The following is a 26,199-nucleotide window of genomic DNA, read 5'->3' on the forward strand; positions in this document are numbered from 1 at the left end:
ATTGATGTATGGAGCTTACTTTATTTATAAATGAGGTAAAAAGAGAAAAATAATTTTTTTAAAGATTCACTAACAAACTGGATAAAATCGAGATTTTCATTATTTCCCTTTAATAAATGGATTTGTTTAGAACACAATGTCCTTTTAGTCTTTAGAGACACCTTTCATTGATATTTTAACGAAAGAGACCCTTGTCCGACATAAAAATTGAATTGACTAAGTAATTTCGACATAGTATTATTTGTTCAATAATCTGTATTTTCATAGAATACTTATTTATAATGATAATTTTGCAAATTATGCATTAAATGTTATTTGTTGAGGTAAAATAAGGGTTTGAATGGAGTAAACAAAGTCAATGTGTCTGATTGTATGAGACTAAAAAGGAAAATATGAGAGACTGCATGTAAAAAATCTAATTTATTTATTTCATTTGTCAGATATAACGCAAGAAATACATGTGAGTGTTTAGAGTAGTATAAACATACCAAGACAAGCAAAATATGAAAATTGGTGCAAACATGTCCAAGTGGGTAAAGTAGTGCTTTGCAATAATAAAACATAGAAAAATGTGTGAAATCAATCCGCAATGGAAAAAATACTATTTACAGAAACAATGCTAAAAATGACAACGATCATAAACGTTTGTCATATTTAAGTTGACAACTTTATGGAAGTTTATATAAGAATATAAACTTTAAGAAAATAAAAAATATAGATATGTATGTTCAACCGATTTTGATTAAACTTTTTTTAAATCGTTCCTCTCATTTTACTCTTTCCCATAAGATTGCTTCTCTTCTTGGGTTTTGGTTTCCTTTAATTAAAAAAAAAAGGGATGGGGAAAAGACGGAGGGAGAATAATAAAAAAACATATAAAATTATTTGGGCCTATTACCCCGGAGAAGTTAAAATGACATCCGTTGATGACAACTAGCCCCCATATAAAAAATAACTTGGCGCCATCCCAGATAAAATGCATCAGAGTGCAATCGAATGACCCCCCCCCAAAAAAATGTTTAAAGGTGATATGTCAGTGTGGCTTGCCGTAAACGCATTTTCTCTCAATGCCGACGGTGGCGGGCGGTGTGCAAAGAAGATCATGTCTGAAGGTGTCTTTCCAAGGACCATTCTTCCTTGCCCAAATCGGCTTTGTGAAACAGTTGAGCGATATCTCGTTCTTAATACGTAGAGCGGTTCTACCAAAGACCATTTCATGAAACAGGCCCCAGGACTCGTCCGTGTAATATTAGGCAGAGGGTACTCTATAAACTGGGGTAGAATGGGTAGCAATAGCACCCCAAATAAAAGAGGAAAAGTTAATTATGCACTTACCTTGATTATATGGATGAAAGTCTATCGTGACACAGAATCCCAACATCGAGGCACAAACTGGACCCTCAAAAAAAGGAAAAGTTCTGTCTCGTTCGTTCTCCTTTCCAATCTCATCAGCTTTGATGTTTAGTCATTGTTCACGAGTGTACCAGTTAAGGATGCTTGCGCCATCATCCTTGAGAGATTGAAATTTGACAGAACTCTCCCTGACAGGACACAATTGTCTCCCCTAGAGATCCATGACCTGCTTGAGATGTGCCTCAATTCCCTGGGGGGGGGGGGGCAGTCAAATATATTGCTGTACACACGCGTGACCACCCCCTAAACAAGTTTTTCTCTGTGTGCAAAATAGCCCCTTAAACAAGTTTTTTGCAGGCTTTATTTACACATCTTGGCCCCTTAACAAGTTATCGCCAAAATATGACCTCGGGGGAAAAAGCTTGGAAAAAAAAAATACCCTAAACAAGTTTGGCTAGTCTTAAAAAAAAAAGCTTTGGGAAAAAACATACCCTAAATACGTTTGACCCCGCGAATGACCATTGACCAGTCTTTCAAAACCACCCTTTTTCCTGAAAATCTGTGTTTTTGATATTCTTAACGAGTCCACGCGCGGACCGCGTCAAAAACCGAAAGAATACCCCTTTAAACGCGTTTTTTTTGTCATGCGTGTGTACAGCAATATATTTGACTGGCCCCCCGGGCTCAATTCCACCTCTTTCAGATGGAGAGATACATTCTACAGGCAAACAGAGGGGGCTGCCATGGGTTTTTCCTTGTCCCCAGTAGTAGCCAAAATGTTCATGGAACATTTCGAGGACACGGCTCTCCAATCACAAACCCAAAGTGTGGCTTAGATATGTGGCTGACACTTTTGTGGTTTGGCACTATGGAGCTGAGGAAACTAGCAATACAATTTCTTCAGCACCTCAACTCTTAACATGAGTGTATCAAGTTCACCATGGAAATGGAAAATGAGGGGTCTATATCCTTTCTTGATACAAAGATTACGAGGACGGCACAGGGATCCCTATCCCATCAGGTTTATGGCAAACCTACTCACATTGATCGGTACTAGAACTATCGTTCATTCCACCATCCATCAGTGCTGAGATCCATCAACAAGACGTTGGTCAAACGAGCCCATGAGGTTAGTGACCAGATCCACCCGAGAGGTGAACTTGAGCACATCAAACTGTTCTGAAATGTAACAACTACCCCTCACATAAGATCTGCACTGAGCTTCCCCCCTCGCGGAACCGGAGCAGCCTCTCACAAGATTCAGTGGATTTTGAGAGAAGCCGACATTGAGGTTCGTCATAGTTCCTCAAATTCTATCTGCTTCTATCTGCCCTCACTACCCACAAGGACAAGCACAACTCCAAGGACCTCCCTGGAGTTTACCAAATTTCTTGTGAATGCGGTAAAGTTTACATCGGCGAGATGGGTCGTTCCTTTAACACTTGGATTAAAGGAACCTACATGCAAGGCCCATGGTAGGAGAGACGAGAGGGACAAGTCTGCAATCATCGATCATGCTCACACGCATGATCACCGGATTCTCTGGGATGAGAGTAGACTGGTCACCCATGTCCCCTAGTGGCCATCAGCAGAGAGTCAGAGAAGCGTTGGAGATTGAGGAACATAACACTGTTCCTCAAGACAGCAGCCTCCAACTCAGCAATATCTGGCTTACTGTTCTAGACAAAGAGGCTAATTAGTCTAATTAGCCTGCCGGGACGTTCCACACACGTGTGAGCATTGCAGTGTACAGGCGGAAGTGGTGGCTTTTGTCATTCATGCTAATCTTAGCAGGAATGATAATTGACGGCATTTCCGGTCGTCGCTGGTTTTGCGCGTCCAATTTTGTGTGTTGTCACCCACGTCTGCATATGTGGATGTCATGTGACTTATATCTAGCCAATCAGAGACAAGTACCCTGCTAGGTACCGTGCACACGGCACTTTGACAGAGTATATATAAGGCCTGCTTTTACAAACTATGCTCATTCTCCTGAAGATGACAAGAACACACTTGAAACGTCAAGATTGGGTGGTCCTTTTCAGGACCAACACTTGCCCAAGAAACCTTCAGAAATTACATAATTCAATAATTGTAATCTTTTCTAATTTTGTCCTCTATATTATTTTCTCACACTTTGAACTAAAAATTAATGAAATTTTTTTCCAAATGGCTGTTTAAAAATCGATCATTGTCCAGACACACAACCTGTCCGGACACACAACAACTGGGTTTACATGATCCTTGGGTAATACCACATATGAGATCTAGGGGTCAAAAGGTCAAATGATATGAGGTCATGTCCATCTCTTTTTGATTTTTTTTGTTCAACTTGCTCTCATTTCTTTATTTTTTCATCAATTGTGATCACACTTGGTTCAAATGATCCTTGGGTAATACAACATCCATGTGTTGTTGAGGATGATGGGTCAAGGGTCTTCTAAAATATATAATTTTTATAGATATCACAAGGACCAACTTGACTGAACCGTGAAATGTTAAAACAATGGTTAATCCATACAGTTGAGGCCAAAAGTTTACATACACCCATGGAATTTAGTGAAAATTGTTTGCTTGCCAAACATCGTAAAATTTACTATATCTTCAGAAATATAGATATTACCATGATGAATTTGGTATCAAATGTGAGAGCGTATTAAGCTTTTTCACATGATTGGGATGTCGCTGGGATTAAAATATATTTCAGGTGGAATTTTCTTTGAAGAAAAGAAGTAATATTCGTGCCAAATGTATTCTATTGTTTGTTATTATATTTTCAAACATTGTTTCATAGAAATATATAAATGTCAAATCTATTATTTATATTACATTTTCTATCATATGTCACCACTGAACAAAAAAGTGTACCGTAATCTGAAATGTTTGTGTTGAGAAGTAACTAGCACCAACATGAAATGTTTTTGTCATGTTTTTATTTTTAATTTGTCTAAAATATGAAGAATTTTGGGGAAAAAATGACACCTAAATATTTTTCAGCTCCTGATGACAAAGCAATGTTGAAGAGGCATGACATACTCATTAGTTTGATATCAAATTCGTCATGATAGCACAAACATTTTATAAGATACAGTAAATTTTGTGATGTTTGGCAAGTGTCAACTTTTCTTTTAATTTCCTGGGTGTATGTAAACTGCTGGCCTCAACTGTATATTTTCAGGGAGAAATAAAATTTGTTTCACAAGACAATGAGGAGAAAATTAGAATGTTTCATATAAATTATGATAAAAAATAATGAGTGGGTGGCATCATTATTCCCCTCCTTTGCATACCAACTAGTATGGGAATATTTAGCTTTTTGTGAAATTATACAAAACTTTAAAATGTCATAACTTGCTTATTTTACATTTAATTTTGATGAAATTTTCATTGTTATGCTTGATTGGGTTTTCTCTTTTGATTCAAATCAACTATTTGTTGGGGTGGACTTGTCCTTGGTGTTGTTAGTGATTAATTAATTCTTAGTTGTTTTCTAAGTCAGATCTGCTGCTATATGAATCACTAATAATGCAGATGAGACTGTCACTCTAGGCATTCCACTTCTTAATGTTTCATTCTGCAATGAGTTAAATTCTAAAATATTATTTCAAACTCTGTTTCAATGTTATCTATTTTGGACTGATAATGTAGACTGGTAATCTGCAACATATATATGCTTTAAAATGTACATGTAAGTGTGGTTGAACGAATCCTAAATGACCAGCTTATTTTTCAATCCTTTTGGATTGAAAGTATGAACCCTTTTTTAATTTTACTTCTTTGGAATTATATCTAATTTTGTTTATGTTCAACCTTCAAATAAATTTTTTGTTGTATGGTGCATTTATTTCCATGTCTATTAAAATTGATATGATTATTTCCAGAAATTCTGAAAATTATGAGCGATCATTGTTTGATGATTATTTATGAAGTGTATTTTCTTGCCATTGATCAGTGCGTAACCCACACTCAAGCTTTATTAAAAAAAAGACAAACTCACAGAATTTTATTTTTTAATAATATTTACATATTTTTTCCAGGATATTGAGTTGTTATGCCGAGGCTAGCCTCTCTTCAGTCTCTGTATCGCCTTTGTCGATCTTCATCCTATCTTCCAGTAGCCAGTGTTACACAAGCTTCCTCCTGCTATCAACAACATATAAGATCATTGGTAAGAGGAATCCTGGTAACCTTTCATATCCACTCTGGTTCCAGTCCAAATTTGAATTTGGTTATCTTCTTGTTAGATCTTCATATTAAAACTACATTCAATTTTTTTTCCCAAGTTCGATGAATTTATGTATTTTCTCACCAATATAAAAAAACAATATACAATATGTACAAGAATGAAAATTACATGTATAAGAGAAAAACGGAAACTACTGAAAAGTTTATAAGAATAGGCCGCCATCATTTTCAAGCTTAACCGGCTCACGATGGCGGTCTCCTGCATTTGTTTAAACTGTTATTTTCTTTTAATTGAATATTGCTTCTTGTTGATATTAATTTTTCATTGCTTTATTGTTTTGTAAAACTTAAATGTATCACCTAGATGTTATGTTGCATATTTATCTTGAATGCAGAAATGAAATAAAATCAATCAATCAATCAAAACTTGTGAGTTGTAGCTCCCAGTAAAACAAGGTAAAATACATATGAAAATCAAATGAAAAATATACACACCGCATCTACATGTATGTGGGCATGTTCCAAAATTATAAATAAGTAATGAAGATCATCGTTCAGTATGAGTGAATGAAAAGGTATGAGGGAAAGCTGAACTTACAAAGTAAAATCCCACATGGTTTCGACAGAAAATGTCCATCCTCATCAGGCAAAATAATTCTGCACCAGGTTTTGGAGATGTCTCTATAATGCTGTAAAATTCATAAGATGGAAGAATTCAGGCAATAGATCCTGCCTGGTGAAAAGACTTTCCCTGTTTCCTTTTTAACATTGTCTTGGGATTTTATTAAAATGTAGTAAGTAATACTTTTCTTTTGATTGTAAGTTATTGTTATCCTGCCATTGGTCAAGAACAAATAAATAGTATTAATGACATGTAAATGAAATATATGGCACATAACAGGCGCGGATCCAGGAGGGGGCCGAGCCGGCCCCGCCCCCCCCCTATTTTTTGACAACCTGCAGAAAAAAGTGTACTTTTTAACTTGATAGAAACTACGTAAAACAGAAAGAAAAGTAAGAAAGAGGTATTATACCCACGATGGGTAATTTACAGCCTCGTAACGGCCGGCCCGACCCCGAAAGGAAACAAGAAAAAGGTGAGGGGAAGAATTGGAAAATAGACTTTATATAAAAATTTTCGCTCGTGCTTCGCGCTTGCATTGCCTGTGTAATGAATCCCATTCAAGACGATTAAAGGACACTTAATATATCCAGTTCTGAAATCAATTTGCACACAATATTTTAGCTCGCACATCAAGCTTTCGTTATTTTGTTTGATTTACACAAATTATTGTTATATCAAAGTTTTCAGCTCGCGCTGCACGCTTGCATTGTTTGATTTGTGAGATACCTATCCTCTGAAAATTCTTTCCAAAATTTGTCAAAAAATTAAGCTCGTGCTTCGCGCTTGCATTTATTGTTTAAGACACACAGCTTGTTCTTTATTTAAATAAAAACGCGCTTAGACTGTCCAGTTTTCAGGTCGGAATATCAAAAATTTTGAGCTCGCGCTTCGCACTCTCATCATTTAATTGGTGATACTTGTATCCTCTTCATTAATCACTAAAAACAGTCCTAATTGAGTCCCTTTTCACGGACACTATAATAAAATTTTGGTTCGCGCTTCGCGCACGCATTGTTTAGTTGGATACTTATCTTTGTTCGTGATTATAAAAACTGCTCAGAATCTTCAGTTCTAAGGACATAAAATATCAAAGAATTTTAGCTCGCGCTTCGCGCTCGCATTATATATTAAGACCACATGATATACCTTATCTTGTTTATAACAATAAAAACTAACATATACTTAAAACTTCAGTGTTTAGTTAGGACTACCCCCTGAAAAACCAACAACAAAAATATCAGATTATATAGCGGCCAATCGAGAAAAATGTTGATGAAAATATTTTTCGGCCCCCCCTATTGGCGAAAGCTGAATCCGCCCCTGCATAATATATGTTTGGCTCAAATATGCCTTTCACAGAGTTCACCAACTTTGACAAATAGTAATACTCATTTTAGAGGGTGTATTTGGAATATGCTGAAATTATTTTTTTCATTGTGCTCCTTTGAGATATGATATTCAAATAAAAAAAGGAAATGCAAAATAAAAGTCATTTCATCACTCTGGTACTTTATCAAACAACCCTGACTTCAGCCTTTTTGCCCTTTATGGACAACTTGAAGATTGTGATGAGTTATGAGTATTAGAAATAAATGGATAAAGATCCATGAGTAAATAAAAAAAATTTTTTTTTTAAATGTACAGTTCCCCCCCCCCCGAAGATCATTTATTTTAGTCCTAATGTTGGATGGTATATATATACATGTATGTAGTTTACTTTTGAATGGACTTGGCGGTACTACAAGTCATCGATGTAGATGTGATGCGAATCTCAAAAGCATTATCAATTACATTTAATTTTATATGGGTGCCAATGGCTGATCATTATAATGACTTTGAAATATTTTTGAGGTCTCTCAGAAAAAAAACCTACCTGAAAGAAAATGTTCAGAATTTTAACTTAAAGCATTCATATTGAATATTGATATGTCACTGCGCAAGGGTCCACAAGTGCCTAGATCATACAAATTGTTCCAAATCACCTGACAAAAGTAGTTTTATTTTGCAGACATTACATTTCCAAACATTCCAAAATTTGTTGCTTTGGAAAATCTTTTGAAAAACTGCTCTCGACACCTTATCAGACATAGCAAATTATGGCAATGTATGCAAACTAGGTTCAAAGAGTTGCAGCCCTGGAGAAAATTCCATCAATGTGAATGAAAAATATAAGCAACAAGTGTGATTGAAAAGAGTCTGCATTATAAGACTATCAGCCAGACATCTGTGCTAGACAATAAAGATCCCTTGGAATCACTGTGGCTGAGATTAATGCATTTCTTTTATTTGCACACAAAAGAACACACCCCTTTTTTGAAACCTCATGGTACTGTACAGTACATATATACATGTTCATTACAGTCCTGTAAGTAGTAATACCTCCAGGTCTAACGTTACATATACCTTGCAGCTGCAAACACTTCGTCATCAAGATATTTTTGCCATATTTGCTGGATTGAAGTGAGATTAAAGAGGTATGTCTCCTTTTAAATTGTATGTTGCAATTTGCAGAATCCATTTGATTATTCTCTTCTTCTCAAGTGTTCAAACTTGGATGAATTATAAACATGGCTGAAGATCATGCCAGGCTTGTTTTTAAGATAATGATTATTGTATTTTATTTAGAGTCAGGTACTGTACTGTACATAGGTTGTTAAATACAACTTCATTCTCAAAATCATTCTTATTCATGCTTTTATCGAATGAGTTTTTTTTTTTAAATTTTACTCAAATATAAAAGTGGTTTTTCTTTCCATGTAATTCTTAAGAGTGAGGTATTTGAGCTGCATGGAGACAAACCTGTCTATAATATTAATAGCAAACAAAGGGAAACAAAATTTAACTTGTATAGAGTATAGACAGGTGACCATTATAGAAAGTTTCTACTGATTGTATATGCCCACATAGGCCTACTTCCATTTGATTCTGTTCAGAGAGGCGGCCTTCAACTTTGGTTTGAATGTATTTTCACCTGATTACATGTAGGAGATTATCAGAGTCTCAGCAGCTCGTAATAAAAACAATGCATTAAATATATGCAAATTCTGAATGCAAGGTGCTAAAAGAAAAGGGGTGAGATTGAATGTAACGATGAGGGAGAAAAACTCAGTAGAAAAGAGGGGGAAAAGGAAGAAAGAGGGTAACAAATAAATTGAAAATGAGCAGAAGGAAACAGAAAAGATTAAAGAAAGCGAAAGTAAATTTAGAGAAAAAGAGGGGAAAGGAAAAGAGGAAAAAAAGAATGAGAAACAGAGTGAAAGGGGGGGGGGGAGAAATATTGAGGAAAGAGGTAGAAATATGTACAGTTTATAACATTTTAATGTATGATGATGGTCACTAGAACCTGTATGGATAAGGTCCAAAGATCATTTTAGGCAATTCCATTCTAGAAAAATCAGCGATTTTCACACCTTTTTTCAACCTGCTGTCCAAACAAACAAAGAACTTCAATTTGATTTGTGGTACATGTAAATAATTACTACTGGGAAGTCATGTTGAAAAATGACAAGAAGCAAAAAAATGGGTGAATTAGAACTGAAAATTTTGTGTGTCGTACTGGAAATTTCTGAGTCCCGTACGACACTCAATATTTTCACCTTTAATTCACCCATAATCAAACAATTTTTCTGATAATCAGGTTTCAACATGACTAGCTTTATCATTGACAAAAAAGAAAATTTTATTGCTCAAGCATTCAGCTGAGACTAGAAATTGTTGTTGAAATGTCCCATACAACATGTACAGAATCTTCACCTATTCCCTCCAGTGTGCTAAGATTATACATTTATTTCAAGCTATTAACACTTCTAAATTGTGACAATGTTTTATCACTAGTTTATAGTTTTACAGGTGATGATTATTGAATTACCTGTACTTAATACTCTTGTGTATTCATTCCTTGCCTTTACATGTGCTTTTTCTTGTAAGCCCTCTTGTCTTTTTTTCCAATTCTTTGATCTGACTGTGTCAATAGAATGCTTTATAACCTCTCATCTGCCATTCATATCTGACTTGCCTTTTTTATTCATTTTTTTCTCTCCAAGGAAACGATGGCCAGTGATAAACTCAAAGCAGCTGAACACCTAAAAGGGTTGGAGGGAAGTGTATGGTGAGTGCTCTTTATCACTTTGAATTTTACAAATAATTCTAGCTAGTGCTTGCTGGTGGATAAAGTTATTCAATAGTATATTGGCCTCAAAAAAATATTTGAAAGACAGTGAAATCTGCAGAGGTCAGCCATCCTTCTCGTCAAGTTGAAGCAATTTTCAGAGAAGAATACCAGTCACAATTCTTTGACTCACTATTACCTGTTGAAAACCATATAATAATAGAATAAAATGTAGAGAGAAAGAATCAAGACAAACAAGTACGTGAGAAATTATAGACAAGAAAATAGAAGAAGGAAAAATCAAAGAAATACACAAGATTTGATATAATGTGTTCAAGTCTTACCTTGGGTGCAAGCAAAAATAGAACTAATAGGGCTGTTAGATAGGTTCACCTGTAATGTACTGTACTAGGCCATTTTAGTGTGTACAATGTGCACATGTACTTTACTCCCTCTCTAACTCTTTCCCCCTTTGCAGTATCTTCCCTGTATTTCTCTTCCTAAAGTTAGTTTATCAATTTTTATCCCATTTTTTGTTTAACTCCCTCAGTCTCTTATAATTATGATTATGCAGCTTGAGTCTATGATTAAATATATGTACCGTATTTATGCTGGTACATGTGCTACGGTCACACAGAGTCAAAACTGATCAAAGTTGTTATATTATTTTGAATGGCACATCTTTGCCTGTTTGGAGTAGGTTTCAGTGATATGACTGGAAGCATGAGGTTGCACAATAATTTTTCTGTGGTTTTTGTTTCCTTGGTTTGGTTTTATTCACAAGCAAAATCCATTAAATAAAAAAAAAAATTCATTGCATGATCAAATAATTATAGTTACTGGTAGCAATATCTAAACATAATGATGCATGTAATACAAAATATAGAAATCATATCATAGTGATAACCCGTTTTTTGTCTGTCTATTTGATTTTGCAGGGTTGAATTTGTAAAGCTTGCTACAGAAGAGAAGGCAATTAATCTTGGTCAGGTGAGAAAAAAAACCATAACATTGACATACACTTCTTTATGTAAGGATATTGCTTGCAAACTTCTATTTGTTTTCTCGTTTATTTTCTTGTACATTGCTTTTGTTGAAATGCTGAATCCAATAGTGATAATAATAGTTATGAAGTTCTAGAATTGTAAGGATGTTTTATGTCTGTTATTGCTTCTATTGGAATAAGATCCCTCAAAATATCAAGCAGTGCAAAACCCTTCAAAGCTTTAAAAGACATTTAAAAATACATTTCATGCAGAAAGTATAATACTAATATTAAAATTGATATAGATACAATTGTATACTTTTGTTATGTTTGTTGTTCTGTATTTTCCTACTGCATTTGTTTTTTTAATTGTGTTGTTTTGTGTTAATTTCAGGATCACTAACTTATAAGTTCCTTGTAACTTTTCAGTGATCCTTCCACTATTCTTGAATATACTCATTTTTGTTATAATGTATTTTATTGAATTATTTATACTTCTTGATTTGTATGTTTTTTATGAAGATTGTGGTAAATAAAGTTTCAATTTCAATTTCAATTATTATTATCCAATTTGAGACAGACATGTAAGCCCCAGATAGTTGGATTAAGACCTATATGTATGTATATTATATTGGCCTACCGAAATCAAATTACATTTAGCAGGCAGCAGGCTATTGAATGGAATATTATCTTCAGGGATGCATCTAGGCTTTTTTAAATCAATAGATTCTGAAGTCAGTTGATTTCCTTTGTGATTTTCTGTCCAAGGGAAAGTAAATAATGGGAGGACAATGTAACAATTTTTTTTGACCAATGGTGGGGGCATCTCCCCTGTACCGATGTTTGGATGTCTGCACTCTTCTGTACTGTATGACATGACAATCAAAGTGAGTTTTGCTCAGGACTCTATTAATGTGTTTGGTGCACTGTTTATTATTCTTATTGTGTTTCATGTGTTTATCTGACAAGAAATTGATTGTATAATATATGACAACATTTATTTATTTACCTGACAGGGCTTTCCAGACTTTGCTCCTCCAAACTCTGTCACCCAAGCCCTGACAGAAATCATTGCTCCAGGTTCTAACCCTCTTATGAGCCAGTATACAAGGTCATATGTAAGTCAAATCTTGCTGATAACATGTATGTATCAATTCTTTAACAGACAGCCAAAACCAACAATATTAGAGACAAAATCCCATGTACCAATGATAAACATCATCGATGGCATTAGTAGAAATAAGCACAAGGTTTGGTACCTTTGGTGCAGTTCTAACATAGTAGAGGGAATTTTGACTTTTTAAAAGATAAGTTTACATATCTATTCAAATGCCCAAGCAAATGATGTGTATTTGTGTTTTATGAGATGGTAATGTTGATCATTGTTAAACCATCTTCATTTCAAAGCCATGACTGTTGAGTCTGTATTAAGCCAAATTCTCCAGTTAAGTATAATAAATCAGTGGTCATTTGATTGATTTCATCTAATAATTTGATTAACATCTGTATCACCACTTTATGATATGTATTTCAGGGCCATGCAAGACTTGTGAATGCCATTGCTGCTATGTATACCAAGTTCATGGGTCGTGAAGTAGACCCGATGACAGGTGTATTGGTATCAGTAGGTGCGTACGGATCTCTCTACTATGCAATCAACAGCCATGTCAACCCTGGTGATGAGGTGAGTATGGAGGATGGGAGGGGGTGGTCAGATGGGTTATTTCATAAGCTGAGGTACATGTGTATGTAAGTACTTGTGTGGTGGTCATGGTCGTGATAAATAATAATAATAATATGTCCATTTATATAGCGCAGTTACTATGTGCATATACTCAACTGCACTTTGATACTTGGTATCATATTATTACCCGGGCTGTAGCTGAGCCGCCATATTAATAGGCGCTAAAGCATTCAAGGAATAAATCCTACCGGGTACCCACTCACCTCACCTGGATCAAGTGCAGCACAATGTGGATAAATTTTTTGCCGAAGGAAATTACGCCATGGCTGGGATTCGAACCCACAACCCTCTGTTTCAAAGTCCGGACACTAATCCACTGGGCCACAACGCTCCACGAAGATGAAGATGATGATAATGAAGGAGGAGGAGATCATGATAGCATTGATGATGGTGATTTTGATTGTTAATGGATGATTGTGATGAGAGTTGTTTTGACAACGGATGTTGAAATTTGGAATGCTGCATGTTGATTGATGAAGATGATAAGGTTGTGCACAATGTAAATGTAATAATACTCATATTAACAGGGAAGTTCACCTGGAAAATAAGGTGGGTTTTATAAAAGCAGAAAATAAATTGTGAATGTTTGATTAAAATGTGTTAAAGAATAATGGAGTTATGAGCTTTTATAGTTCTATTTGTGACCTCACAGAAGAGCAGCTGCTCCATATATCATGTGATAGAAATGTTATTAAAATGTAATTTTCTTCAAGAAATCGAAAGTGATTAAATTTGTGCGGGGATGTATCATCAGAAACATAATTTCATACTCCTTATTAAAAAAAATATTTGTAATCATCCTTGTTCAATTAAAAAATGTGATTTATGAAATTTATATCATATGATATAAAGGGGAGTTGCTCGCATAAGACATAACAAATCAAAAACTTGTAAAATTCATAGCTCTTTTATTTTTTGAATTCTCATAAAATTGTCAACATATTCAACTTATCTTCAGGGTGAACTTCCCCATTAAAATTGCAATTTAATCTTTGTTAGTTCCTTGCAATATCATTTGATTTCAACGTATGTGAACATGAATGCTTCTCCTGTGTAGTAAAACTATTTTTATTTTGTTTAATCCCTGCAGGTAATCATCATAGAACCTTTCTTTGATTGCTATGAACCAATGGTCAGGATGGCTCGAGGTGTACCCAGGTTTATTGCTCTTAAACCAACGGTAAGATTCCTGTCATACTAGAAATAAATTCTAGCTGTGGTAACACTATCGCTAAACAAGTTCCAGCAGAGTACGATAATGTTTAAACCCAAGTGTTTGAATGTGTAAATTGAAATCATATGTCAAATGATTTTGGTGGAAAAGGTGTTTTTACTGAGGGATGAAAAGATGTGCATGGCATTCTTGCCTTATGGTGGGTCTTTTTGTGCAAACAAACAAGATAATCATTCCCACATGTAGTGGTGATTTTTCACCTGAGAAAGCATGAATGCTTGTAAACAAGCAACCAGAGGACTGATGGTATAAGGTCCCCTCCAAGAGACATAGTAGTGAGGATGCCTTACCAAGGGCACTTTAAGGCTTAGGGCTTAGACAGGGCTCTTTTTCACAGAGATGCATCAATGAATGGAACAACCTCCCCCAGAGAGCTCATCTGTTAAACAGTTTCAAATCCAACTTGTAGAAATTTTGGACTTCCAAAAAAAGAGAATTTTGACCCAGATGAAAGTTTTGCTTGTCCATGTTCTAATGCTGTACAGTACCATTAAAACAATATTCCAGAATTCTTCATGAAAAGTAGACGAGAGCCAAATAGTTTTTTTTTTTACTTCGATTGTCTACATCCAAGGCAGGGTTTCCCAATAGGGGGGGGGGGGGGGCACATGTTCCCGAGGAAAAATTTGACAAGCAAAAAAAAACCCAGGTTTTTAACCGCAAATTAAAATTATTTCGACCTCGAATAATTTGATAAGCAAAAAAAACAACAAAAAGACTTCACTGTCAAAGGGGGGGGGGGGCACACTTCTGTTTTAACAGCATTTTTACATTACAAATTGTAATTGTGCCTCTCAAAAGGGGGGGGGGCACGGGCCGGCTGTGCCCCCCTGGATCCGCCCGTGATCCAAGGTATATCTTAGGTATGATTGTGATCAGAGGTCTTTTATGTATCAACTTTGAAATCTTAACCAAGGTTATGTTTTGAAATTTCATCATAACTTTGAGAGCATATGGATCTATTTAATGAAACTTGGACATAAGGGTAATCATCACTGATCATCTTGCATGGAGGAGCTTTTCATCATTGAATATGCATAAATATCATTTTATTTATTTTATTTGAAATGTTTGTTCCATTTTTTTTCTGTCAACAGAATAAAACAGAAGGTGTGACATCAACCAAAGATTTCACTCTTGATATTAATGAACTGAGGGGTCTCTTTAACTCAAAGACTAAAGCTATCATCGTCAATAACCCTAATAACCCACTCGGAAAGGTAGGAGTGAAAACTTCAATTGTAAACATCTTTTGTATTTGTCATTACAGAGAAAGTCAATCCTGGTCTAAAGTTGGGTTTAATGAGAGAAGAAAATAAAAGAAACATTAATGTAAGTTTGTAAAAAATCCATCAAAGAATGACTAAGTTACAGAAGTTGAAACTTTATTACCCAAAAATACAAATACAATGTTATTGATATAGAAACAAGAAAATAAAATCTTTGGTAAAAGGGGACCACAAAATAGCAATAGCTGCTAATATTAGTTTTGTCTTGTGAAGTCACATGTGAGCAGCTTCCACAAAATGTGATTCAATATTGTATCAGATATATACATACTTCTATGAGAAATAAAAAAGATTTTCAGTCATAAGGAACCATAAAAAAGCTCAAATTTATCAAGTTTACAGAATATGATGTATGGGACAGTTACTTGGTATGACTTGACAATGTAAACTATTTAAAATCCATAACCCTCTTATATGGCTTTTCACAAATATTGTCATCAAATTTTTCTGCTTTAATTTATTCGAATCAACTTTTCACCAGGATGAATACAAGGAAAGAATCAATCTTATCAGACAGAACAAAATGAGAGGAGCAATGAAAATCGGTTATAGGATAAGTGAGTTATGGAAGTTTGGAAAGTCTCGTTGTACTTTCTATGAGGATCCTCAAGTTGGTAAACATGCTTCAAAATTGTTGATTTTGTAGACAACTCGCCATAATTTGTTTTGTACACAAATTTTCAGATTTTCCCCCTCTATTTTACATATTACGCATTATCATTTCCTGACCTTGACATTTGTTTTGTGAATTGTATTTTTCCCATAACATATGTTATGCCTAGAAGGAGGCAAGATGCAATTTGAAAGATAATAAAGGGAAATCTGAAAATTTGTATACAAAACAATGGAGAGTTGTCCACAAAATCAGCCATATTGAAGCATGTTTGCCAATTTGAGGATCCCCATAGAAAGTACAACAAGACTTTTTAAACGTCAATAACTTGCTTATTTCATAACCGATTTTAATGAAACTTGTTTTTAATTGTTCCTCTCATTTTACCCTTTCCAATAAGATTGATTCTCTTCTTAGGTTTTGGTTTCCTTTAACAAATCAGTTTATTAAGTGTATGCAAGCTATTTGTGATGGACTGTTATCCAAGTCTTGCAGTGTAGAGAGGGTCAATGAGTGGTCTTTACAATTGGTAGCCATTGCAAGTGACAGTCCTAATGAATAGTGAGTTTGTTTTCTAAGGTCTGCCTGCTATATGACCTGCTAGTCATATCGTCATTACTTATTGAATTATGAATTAAAGATAATAATAATAATAACAGTAGGGGAAGGCGGGGTAAGTTGTGACACTTTTTGCATTTTGCATGTTAGAATTGATATGACTAGTAATATTGTAGAACTAAGTACCTTGCCTTTAAATTTGATTCTTGGGAAATATTTTTCACCTATATATTACTTTCTACCCCCACACTGAAAATCGTTGTGACCTTTGAAAAAACTGATGTCAAATGGCTCAACTTGCCCCATCTGTGGGGTAAGTTGTGCCACCGTCTGGGGTAAGTTGAGCCACAAAAACTATGTACAAAATGTATGCGGGAGAACCAGGATGTCAATTTTTCATTTAAAGTCTTTTCACTTGCTAATTCTCTATAAATACTAACATCTTCTAAAAGTAAAAGAACTGTCATGTGAATTTGCTCCTTTCTGCCTGCATATCAATGGCTTTTTATGTTTTTTAATTTTTTTATTATATATTACCATAAGAGTTACCATGGCTCAACTTGCCCCATGTTGGTTGGCTTAAATTAGCCCCGTCCGAACCTTTTGCGATATTTTCACATCCACACATTTCTTATGCATCCATCATGTAAAAGACTATGACAAAAGTGAGAATCCATACCTGGACTAACAATATTGTACTTATATTCATAATATACTTAAAGATGTGTGTGGGTAAAAAGCACTTATCTATTTCACACCCTTTTTTACTTTTTTGGATGAAATTTGTATTTTTCCCTCTAAAAAAGTACTTTTTGTTTCAAAGTTGAAAACAATGTGGTGGGGTTGAGGGTTATGCAATGGGTCATCAATAAATGACACCACCACAATGTCTGACTCATTCATTATTAGCCTGGGGGTGGTGGCTCAACTTGCCCCTATGCTCAACTTACCCCGCCTTCCCCTATAGTTACCCAGGGTAGCCACTTCAGTTCCGAAAGCTGTTCTCCCAGCGGGCCCTGCTATTATTACGTGGCTAAGCTAGGCTACCTATTCAGGTGCACACAGCTTTTTGAGGAATTACTTCCTGCCGGTACCCATTTACCTCACCTGGGTCGAGTGCAGCACACTATGGATGAATTCCTTGCTGAAGGAAATTACGCCATGGCTGGGATGTGAACGGTTGAACCCACGACGCTCTGTTTCAAAGTCCGGAGACTAATCCACTGGGCCATGACGCTCCAGATAGCAGTCCCTTTAACTAGTAGTCCTTTATGAATAGCAGTCCTATTGAATAATTAAATTTATTGGGTCTTTTCAAGATGCTTTTTCTTGGGATACAGCAAGTAGTGATCTAGGGTTATGCTTATGAACAACAATGTACATGTATGAAATATCTGTTTATGTTACTCTTTGCTTCTGGATATTTTGAAGAAAAAAAATCAAGCTTAAAGGAATTTATTTTGTTATTGCATGCACAGCTCTTTACAAGAGAAGAACTAACAGAAATTGCAGACCTGTGCAAAGAGCATGATGTCATTTGTATCAGTGATGAAGTTTATGAACATCTTGTTTACGATGACAATAAGTTCACAAGGATTGGTAAGTACAGGGGAACAAATTCAAGATTGTTGATCAAGTGGCTATTCATTTGATTGTACATGTATTTGCCAATGAGCTCTGAAGTTGGATTCATCTGTAGTTTGTCCAAGAATAAATGAAACTTGGATTATCAGTTGATTTTTTTTCCAAATTAGTAAATGGTTCACGGTATGTCATATAATTTTGAATTTTCTCATTATTTTGATACCATTTATGATATGAAAGGCTGATGTATAAATGAGCATAAAGAGTTATGTCAAAACCAAATTGCATATAAATATGAGTTAAAATTTGTTAATGATATGATGGCCTGGCATGAAAAAGGAATAATAGAGGAAAGGTGTATTATTAGCATTTTTGTGAAGCATTTTGAACTAATCTTTGAAATGAGAGTGGATTCTGATTCAAGTTTCTTTGCAAATTGTTTTTGACATGCCTTAGTATGAATTGTTTGTAATCTACCATGCATGGATGATTTCCTGTGTATTGGTACATTTTACTATTATTTTCAAATATATTATTAAATAATTTTTATTTTAATGATTGTGATATTTATGTCTGAAAACAGGTTTCCTCTCTTTCTGGAACATGCTGTATAATAAGTTCTTACATCTACTTGCATATTAAGACTTGAAGTAATAAATTCTAAGAACAATTTTTCCAATATCTATACTAAATCTTTATTTCATAATATTCCTAGTGTTCTAAGTAGTTATAAACATAATGGGAAAAAATCATCAAATTGAGTCTATAAAAAATTCTTTAATATGGATAAACACTGGCAGTATTATGTAAATATATCATTGAAAAGTAATAATTTTTTTCTCGCCTGAAGAAAGCAGAGACCTAGTAATCACCTTTCCTGTTGGTCCGTTTGTTACTCTGTTAAAGTTTTTGTTCAACTTGCTCTCATTTCTTTATTTTGCATTAATTATGTCCATACTTAGTACGTATGATCCTGGGGTAATACCACATTTGACCCCATGATAATGATGGGGGGCCAAATGTCATCTAGGGATCAAAAGGTCAAATGATATGAGGTCATGTTCACCCTTTTTTTGGACTTTTTTAATATGGAAAACAAATAGTGGCAAAGTCATGTAGATACTCATATATCATTGAAAATTTGTAATTATTTGCCTTTGTAATAATCAAAACTTTTTAAAATATTTTATTTTCTGATAATACAGCTACCTTGCCTGATATGTGGGATCGAACTATCACTGTGTGCAGTGCAGGAAAAATATTCAGTGCTACAGGCTGGAAGGTATGGTTTTGAGAAATAAATAAGAAATAAAGTAATTGTATATATAGGTTTAATACGAAAAGATATCCAGTTCAAATTTCTTATTTTACTCGTCTTGCACAGTTATTACTCTTCTCATTACTTTTTATTCTTTCCATCCTCCCCAAAATTAAATGTACATGTATTGTTCTATTTTCAAATTGAACAGAACTAGATGCAGCCTATAGATGTTATTTCATGTCTTAAATATTATTACAGTAACTACTCATTTATTGGCAGTAGCAGTACTTTCTTCATTATATAACTTATTTAGAAGAAATTTTTATTTGATCATCAATTTTGCACAACTTTATTGTTTTTATGAGCTATTTCTGGCAGAATTTGTTAGCATTGTATTCTGATAAGGTGACTTGAAATAATATGATAAAAAGAAAAATCCTTCTTTGCCCAGGGTAGCCTTCAGCAGGTCATGCATAACATAGTATATTACCCTTCTTTATTCTAATACACTTAGCATCTTGCAAGAAAGCACAATGTTGCATTGTTTAAGTTTTTGTTATGACTTGGCCATGGGTCCAAGCTACCATCCTTGTTTAATTTGAAAACACAACGAAAGCAAATATGTATAAAAGAAATATGATACCACCGAAAAAAGATACGTCTACTTTGATTTTTTTTTCCAGCTTGGTTGGAGCATAGGACCACAGCATCTGATTAAGAATTGCCAGACACTTCATCAGAACTGTGTTTATACTTGTCCAACACTGATCCAGGTATGTGGGACTGTTGCTTTCATTGCCGACATAATCTCTGGCTTAAGCATTCAATTAAGATATGTATTTCCATTAGTAAGATTCATTTTAACTCTTGCAATTAGTTATAGGTATGTTTTTTGTGGTAGAAATTATAACCTGATTTACTGTTTAAATTGATAAAGATATACAATTGATATTTGCAATTAATTGCAGTGTAGTTCCTTGTAACATACCTTTGGCCACTTTGAACCAAATCATATCAAATTTTCATGCAATAAGTGAATTTAACCCATTGGTATTCTACTTGCAAAGTTAACTTGAAATCTAAAAAATCAATTTATTTTTAATGTAAACATTGTAGGAAGCTGTAGCGAGGGGTTTGGAGATTGAGTTTAGTCGTCTTGGCCAGCCAGAATGCTACTTCTTAGAACTACCTCGAGAGTTACAAGAGAAACGAGATAAGATGGCTAAGATCTTAAGAGAGTGTAACCTGACCCCTATCATCCCAGATGGAGGATACTTTATGATGGCACAATATGGTCACTTAGGTTAGTCTACTCCTGCTTCATCTGTTTGGTCACATGGTCTACTAACCATTCAAGTCTTATTGTCATTATATTAGCCCATTTGTCATTTTGTCTAATTTCCACTTAGGCTATACCTACATGTATTTCTTCTAATATCTACTTGGCCTAATATCACTTAGTCTAAAGGTTTAAATTGAATGAAATATTATATTCATTTGATAAAGTAAAACAATTTTACAAGTGGATAAAGTGGAAATTTAAGCAAGAGGGCATTAGACTATTAAAGTTTTTCATAGCTCCTCACATTTTACTCTTTTCAATTAGATTGATTCTTGCCCTTGGTTTTGGTTTTCTGTAAATGATTTTTTTTTTTAAAGTACGGCTGATTTTATATTTCAGGAGTGGATGTAAGTCAGTATGGAGATGGACCTCAGGATTATAAGATGGTTAGATACCTTACCAAAACACAGGTGAGAAATTGTTTAATCGTTATAGTTCGGGGAATTAATTCTGATTTTGAATAATTAGACTGGTGAGCAAGTCTAATTCTATATTCCATAGCCAGTCAGTGCTCTCCATTTTAACGTTGACCTTTGTACATTTACTTTCTTTTGTGTATCTTTTCATTGTTGTGTGTTATTATTTCTATGTTAGTGATGATTGCATTTCTTTTATAATTTCCTAAAAAGCGCCTTGAGCACTCTACAGAGTTGCAAAGTTTATATTTCAACCTTGCTAAACATCAACTGATTATAGATAATAATAATAATAATAATTAGACTTATATCGTGATATAAGTCTAATTATTATTATTATTATCTATAATCAGTTGATGTTTAGCAAGGTTGAAATATAAACTTTGCAAATACATCTTTTGTGAGAATATACCATGGAATGAAACCCAACATGTTTTTCTTTTTTTGTTGTTGATAAATGTGAAGCATGAAAAGTTTAAAACTTAATGAAAGGAGAAGCTCAGCCTGGCCTGAAGTTGGTCTTAATAAAGGCAGAAAAAGAAGAGAAACAATGGTGAAGACCCAGCAAAAATCCATCAAAGAATGAAATTCAAACTTTGGTTTTGTGACATCATATGCGAGCAGCTCCACCCATGGTCATGTGATATATATTTTCCATAACTCCATAACATGCTATTTTCTGAGAAAATTAAAAACGTTTTTACTATCATTAATAGACACATAGTTTCATACCTGCTTATATCAGAAAAAACATTTTTAGTCATGAACCATAATGAAATGGAAATATGTGGAATTGATGGAAGCTTCTTTCATATGATGTCACAAAATGAAATTTAGCCAGATAATTATATTATATATGTGAATGTGTAGAATGTTCACTAATGTACTTATATTAATTTTTTGAAAACATTTATAATGTTCTTGGTTTCTGTCTCCTCTTTAGTCTCTCTGACCTCCCTCTATTCCCCCCTGTCTCAAGATCTTCATTCTGCAATACATTTCTACTTCTATTCCCCCCCTGCTCCCTCTTATATATCCTTTTGTATTCAAGAAATACATATATCTTCATGTATATTGATTTTCATAGTGCCATTCAATTATAAGGCCAAAAATTATATTTACTGTACTTCAGCCCTGCTGCTGGTCAATATACATGTATGTGCATATACCAATAAATGAAGAAAATAATAATAATAAAATTAAAATCTTTAAAGTTCATAAGACACCTTGATGGATTTTCATCAAGTCTTCACCCAACATTTTTATCTAGTTGATCTGCTTTTCTGAAAACATCTTCAGGGTTATCTTCCCCTTTAAGATTGGATAATTAAGCATAGTTTCAATTATATTTAAATTGATGATTTATCTGCATATTAACAGGGTGTAGCAACTATTCCCTGTAGTGCATTCTACAGTGCTGATCATAAGAGTCTTGGAGAGCCATATATCCGCTTCTGTTTTATCAAGGTAAGAGGACTATCAAACATGATATTTTAAATGCAATCCAGTTTTGAAATGATTACTTATTGAGGAGACTGAGGTCTGTTTGTGCACAAAGTGAAATAATGTTGATAGGCCTTAAGATTGCACTTGAACGACTATGTTCTGAGTATTTTTATGTTATGCATTCAAAAGTTATTTGAAACATTCTTATTATGTTATTATGTTTTGTAATAGAGAATCCACTGTGGAGCCACCTTCAAAATGCAATCTGTTGGTTCTTGGAGTAAAGGGGAAGCTCCCCTTGATAAGTTGCCATTTATTAAAAATATAAAAAATAAATAAAAATATTGGTGAAGGATTGATGATAACAAGTGAATGATTTAAGTTTTTATTTTGGGATGTCAAAGACAAGCAATGCAGTTCCACCATATGTCGCATGATATGAATTCACAAACATAATTTTCTTTAAAAAAACGTGAATGTGATTTCATCCTCAGACAAATCATTGCATACTGTCTTCTACAAAAGAAAATTTGTAATTATCATGTTTGATAAATAAAAAATGAAATTTAACATATGTTAATATACAATATATTTAGAGCTGCTTGCATATGATATCACAAATTAAAAACTAAAAATTTAAATCTTTTTTTATTCTTTGATGAATTTTCATAAAACTTTTGTCAATATTTTTACTTCCTCTTCAAAAGGTATCAAAGATTTGGCTCATTTTTTTTCCTCAAATATTGTCATCTATTTTCTTTCTGTTTCAAACTTTTTCAGGACGATTGCACAATCGACAAAGCAGCTGAGAAACTCAAAGCATTTAGCAAATCCCTGAAGGCATAGATAATGGCTGAGTAGCTGGAAATGTGCAAAGCAGAAGAGATAGATATTTCTCTTTTATCAATGTAAACAATGTAATTTTAACAAGTACATTTAAAATCATCACAGCCATAGATCTTCACCTTTCTTAAGATCGTAAAAAGATAAACACCTTATTCTATGATTGGCTAACATATGACAGGTTTGCATTCAACTTGTTTGATTTGGAGTTGTACTTTTCAGTTAAACCTGGGGAGCGTTTCATGAAAGGACTTGCCAAACGTTTTATCCAACAGTTACCATAGTAACAATGCTACTCAGCCAATCAGATTCAAGATAAGATGTCAGATCTGACACCTTGTCGAACAAAAATGTTGATGAAATGCTATCCTGGAGTATATATTATATCCAAGGAATCTGATAAATGCATCATGTAATCAGTGAGAGTAGTATTTCAGGAGATTCTTAGGTGTGACTTTGATATACAAGACACATGTGGTGTCATGTTCCAGGTACCATCTATCCTCATTCACTAATTGTATTATGCAAGAACTCATTTATGATTTTTGATCGTTAATGATTTAATCACTGTAACCTGAAATCATCTTGAAAATCATGGCTTGGTGAATTGAGGGAAATGAAAAGAATTCTGAAAAATGACTGCCCAAGATAGATGTTAACGGATGAAGCCTGCCATTCTTCTAGAAATGGAATTGGAGTGAATTTGAAGTCACAAATTAATTTGTGACCATATTGAAATATTAAAAGTAACCGGTTTTCCCTAATAAATGTCGATTCTGTTTTGGAAATAATAGATACATACATTAAATATTTTGCTCAATTTGGACTCCCAAGTCACGAACTCCTTTTGTGAGTGTGTATGTGTGTGTGAGTTTGGGTTTTTATGAGCATATCCATGCAAAGAAGTATATAAATATAAATAGTTTGCATAATAAGGTGTATATGAACTAAATTGATATCACTACCACAACTTCAGTGTAAACACTACTATTAGATTACATGTAACTGGATTACACAATATGTTATCATATTACTCAGTTTAAGTGTTAAACTCTCTCACACCAAACCTGGTTCGTACACAAATTCCCTTTTTTCTATGCTTTAAACATGAGAAAAAATGGTTTGAAACAAGGAATTTGAACCAGGGTATGTGTAGATTTCTTGCACATACATGTATTATTAACTATGCTTAGTTTTTGCATGCATTTCTACTTGCAAAAGGTCAAATAAATTAAGCTCATTTTATCATATTGTGCTGTATTAAATTCACGTTGCTAAAGTGTAAGACAATTATGGTTCATTTACCTCAATTAAAAAGAGATGTTTTGCTCATTTGAAATGGACTGTTTGAATGAATAATTTATACAAACCATTGTCTTTATCAGAGCCAAAAGCATGAATTTAGTACCGTCATAAATCCATGCAATCATTATTGCACTGTTCTTGATATACCGGTACGCTAAATTAAACTTAAAAACTGCATAAACAATGGTTCCAAAACCATTTTTTTAAATTTCAAGTCTACATGTTCAAGGTTTTTTCCCCCAACAAGGAATTAGGTGATCTCTTTAAAAAGATTAATGTTAAAAGGTGATTATAAATGAATGTAGATTTTCATTGTTGACAGATGGGGTGAATAATTTTCTTTTAATATGTAAAAGAATTATTTTCTCATGTGATATCCCCTATAATATTGATGTTTAATAGTTTACTACTAAATGGAAATTATTTTTATGTACTTGCCATCATTGTATTTTAGTGAAGTATTAAATTCATTTGTTTATGGTTTGATTTTATCCTTTTATTGAATGAAGCACTGTTGAAATTTTTTTTTTGTCTATTTTATCATGAGTTTATTTGGTTCATTAATAATTCATTGTAATCCTTTATAATCTAATTTGGAAATACTTTGCAGAGTGTGCTTATTAAATAGGCTTCCCCTATTTCAATACCATTGATAATATATTTTAAAAGTCGAATCTATCGCTTTGGACATTTGTGAGGGAAAAGTTACAATAGTTCAGTCTTTTGTGAAAAAGATATATAGGTATTTAATATAGGGTATTTATATTGCGCACATATCCACCTTGTTAGGTGCTCAAGGCGCTCCTATATTACCCGGCTAAGCTAGGCGTTCATAGCGCACACAGCTTTTTAAGGAATTACTTCCTACCGGTACCCATTTACCTCACCTGGGTTGAGTGCAGCACATTGTGGATCAGTTTCTTGCCGAAGGAAATTACGCCATGGCTGGGATTCGAACCCACGACCCTCTGTTTCAAAGTCCGAAGACTAATCCACTGGGCCACAACGCTCCACATATAACATGAAATGGAATGGATCACAACTGTGTTGGACCATTGTGTATCCCATATGCCCTCGTTTTCAATGATAATTAAATATTAATAGTTTGATGGAATGATATTAAATAATCATTCATTCACTTTGAATTTAAAGGTGGCTGACATTATTCTTCAACTTTTTTTGTAGATACATGAATAGAATATCTTTCTTTTACTCTAGATACCTTACTTTGTATTATGGGAGTATTAACATGGTAATGGAATGTGTGTAATGAATACATGAAATAAAGAATATATTTGATAAAACACA

General features: G+C 34.0%; 1 protein-coding gene across 5 annotated transcripts in view; it reads left to right on the forward strand.

Annotated features, from left to right (window-relative positions):
* LOC129277182 (kynurenine aminotransferase-like) overlaps nt 1–26,199 on the forward strand; it is a 34,052-nt gene extending 7,853 nt beyond the window's left edge. For 4 of the 5 annotated variants that reach the window (XM_064110158.1, XM_064110156.1, XM_064110157.1 and 1 more), the window contains exons 3-16: nt 5,391–5,521; nt 10,207–10,271; nt 11,210–11,261; nt 12,273–12,374; nt 12,791–12,940; nt 14,091–14,180; nt 15,332–15,454; nt 18,173–18,293; nt 19,484–19,560; nt 20,223–20,312; nt 20,656–20,842; nt 21,221–21,291; nt 22,678–22,764; nt 23,524–26,199. In XM_064110158.1, coding sequence (XP_063966228.1) covers nt 5,405–5,521; nt 10,207–10,271; nt 11,210–11,261; nt 12,273–12,374; nt 12,791–12,940; nt 14,091–14,180; nt 15,332–15,454; nt 18,173–18,293; nt 19,484–19,560; nt 20,223–20,312; nt 20,656–20,842; nt 21,221–21,291; nt 22,678–22,764; nt 23,524–23,589 — 1,398 coding nt within the window. In that variant the 5' untranslated portion in view covers nt 5,391–5,404 and the 3' untranslated portion in view covers nt 23,590–26,199. Of the gene's footprint in view, nt 1–5,390; nt 5,522–8,436; nt 8,638–10,206; nt 10,272–11,209; nt 11,262–12,272; nt 12,375–12,790; nt 12,941–14,090; nt 14,181–15,331; nt 15,455–18,172; nt 18,294–19,483; nt 19,561–20,222; nt 20,313–20,655; nt 20,843–21,220; nt 21,292–22,677; nt 22,765–23,523 lie in introns of those variants that run through there. The other variant, XM_054913394.2, reaches the window with a different exon arrangement.

Source organism: Lytechinus pictus, chromosome 15, assembly GCF_037042905.1.
Source record: "Lytechinus pictus isolate F3 Inbred chromosome 15, Lp3.0, whole genome shotgun sequence".
Taxonomy (NCBI): Eukaryota; Metazoa; Echinodermata; class Echinoidea; order Temnopleuroida; family Toxopneustidae; genus Lytechinus; species Lytechinus pictus.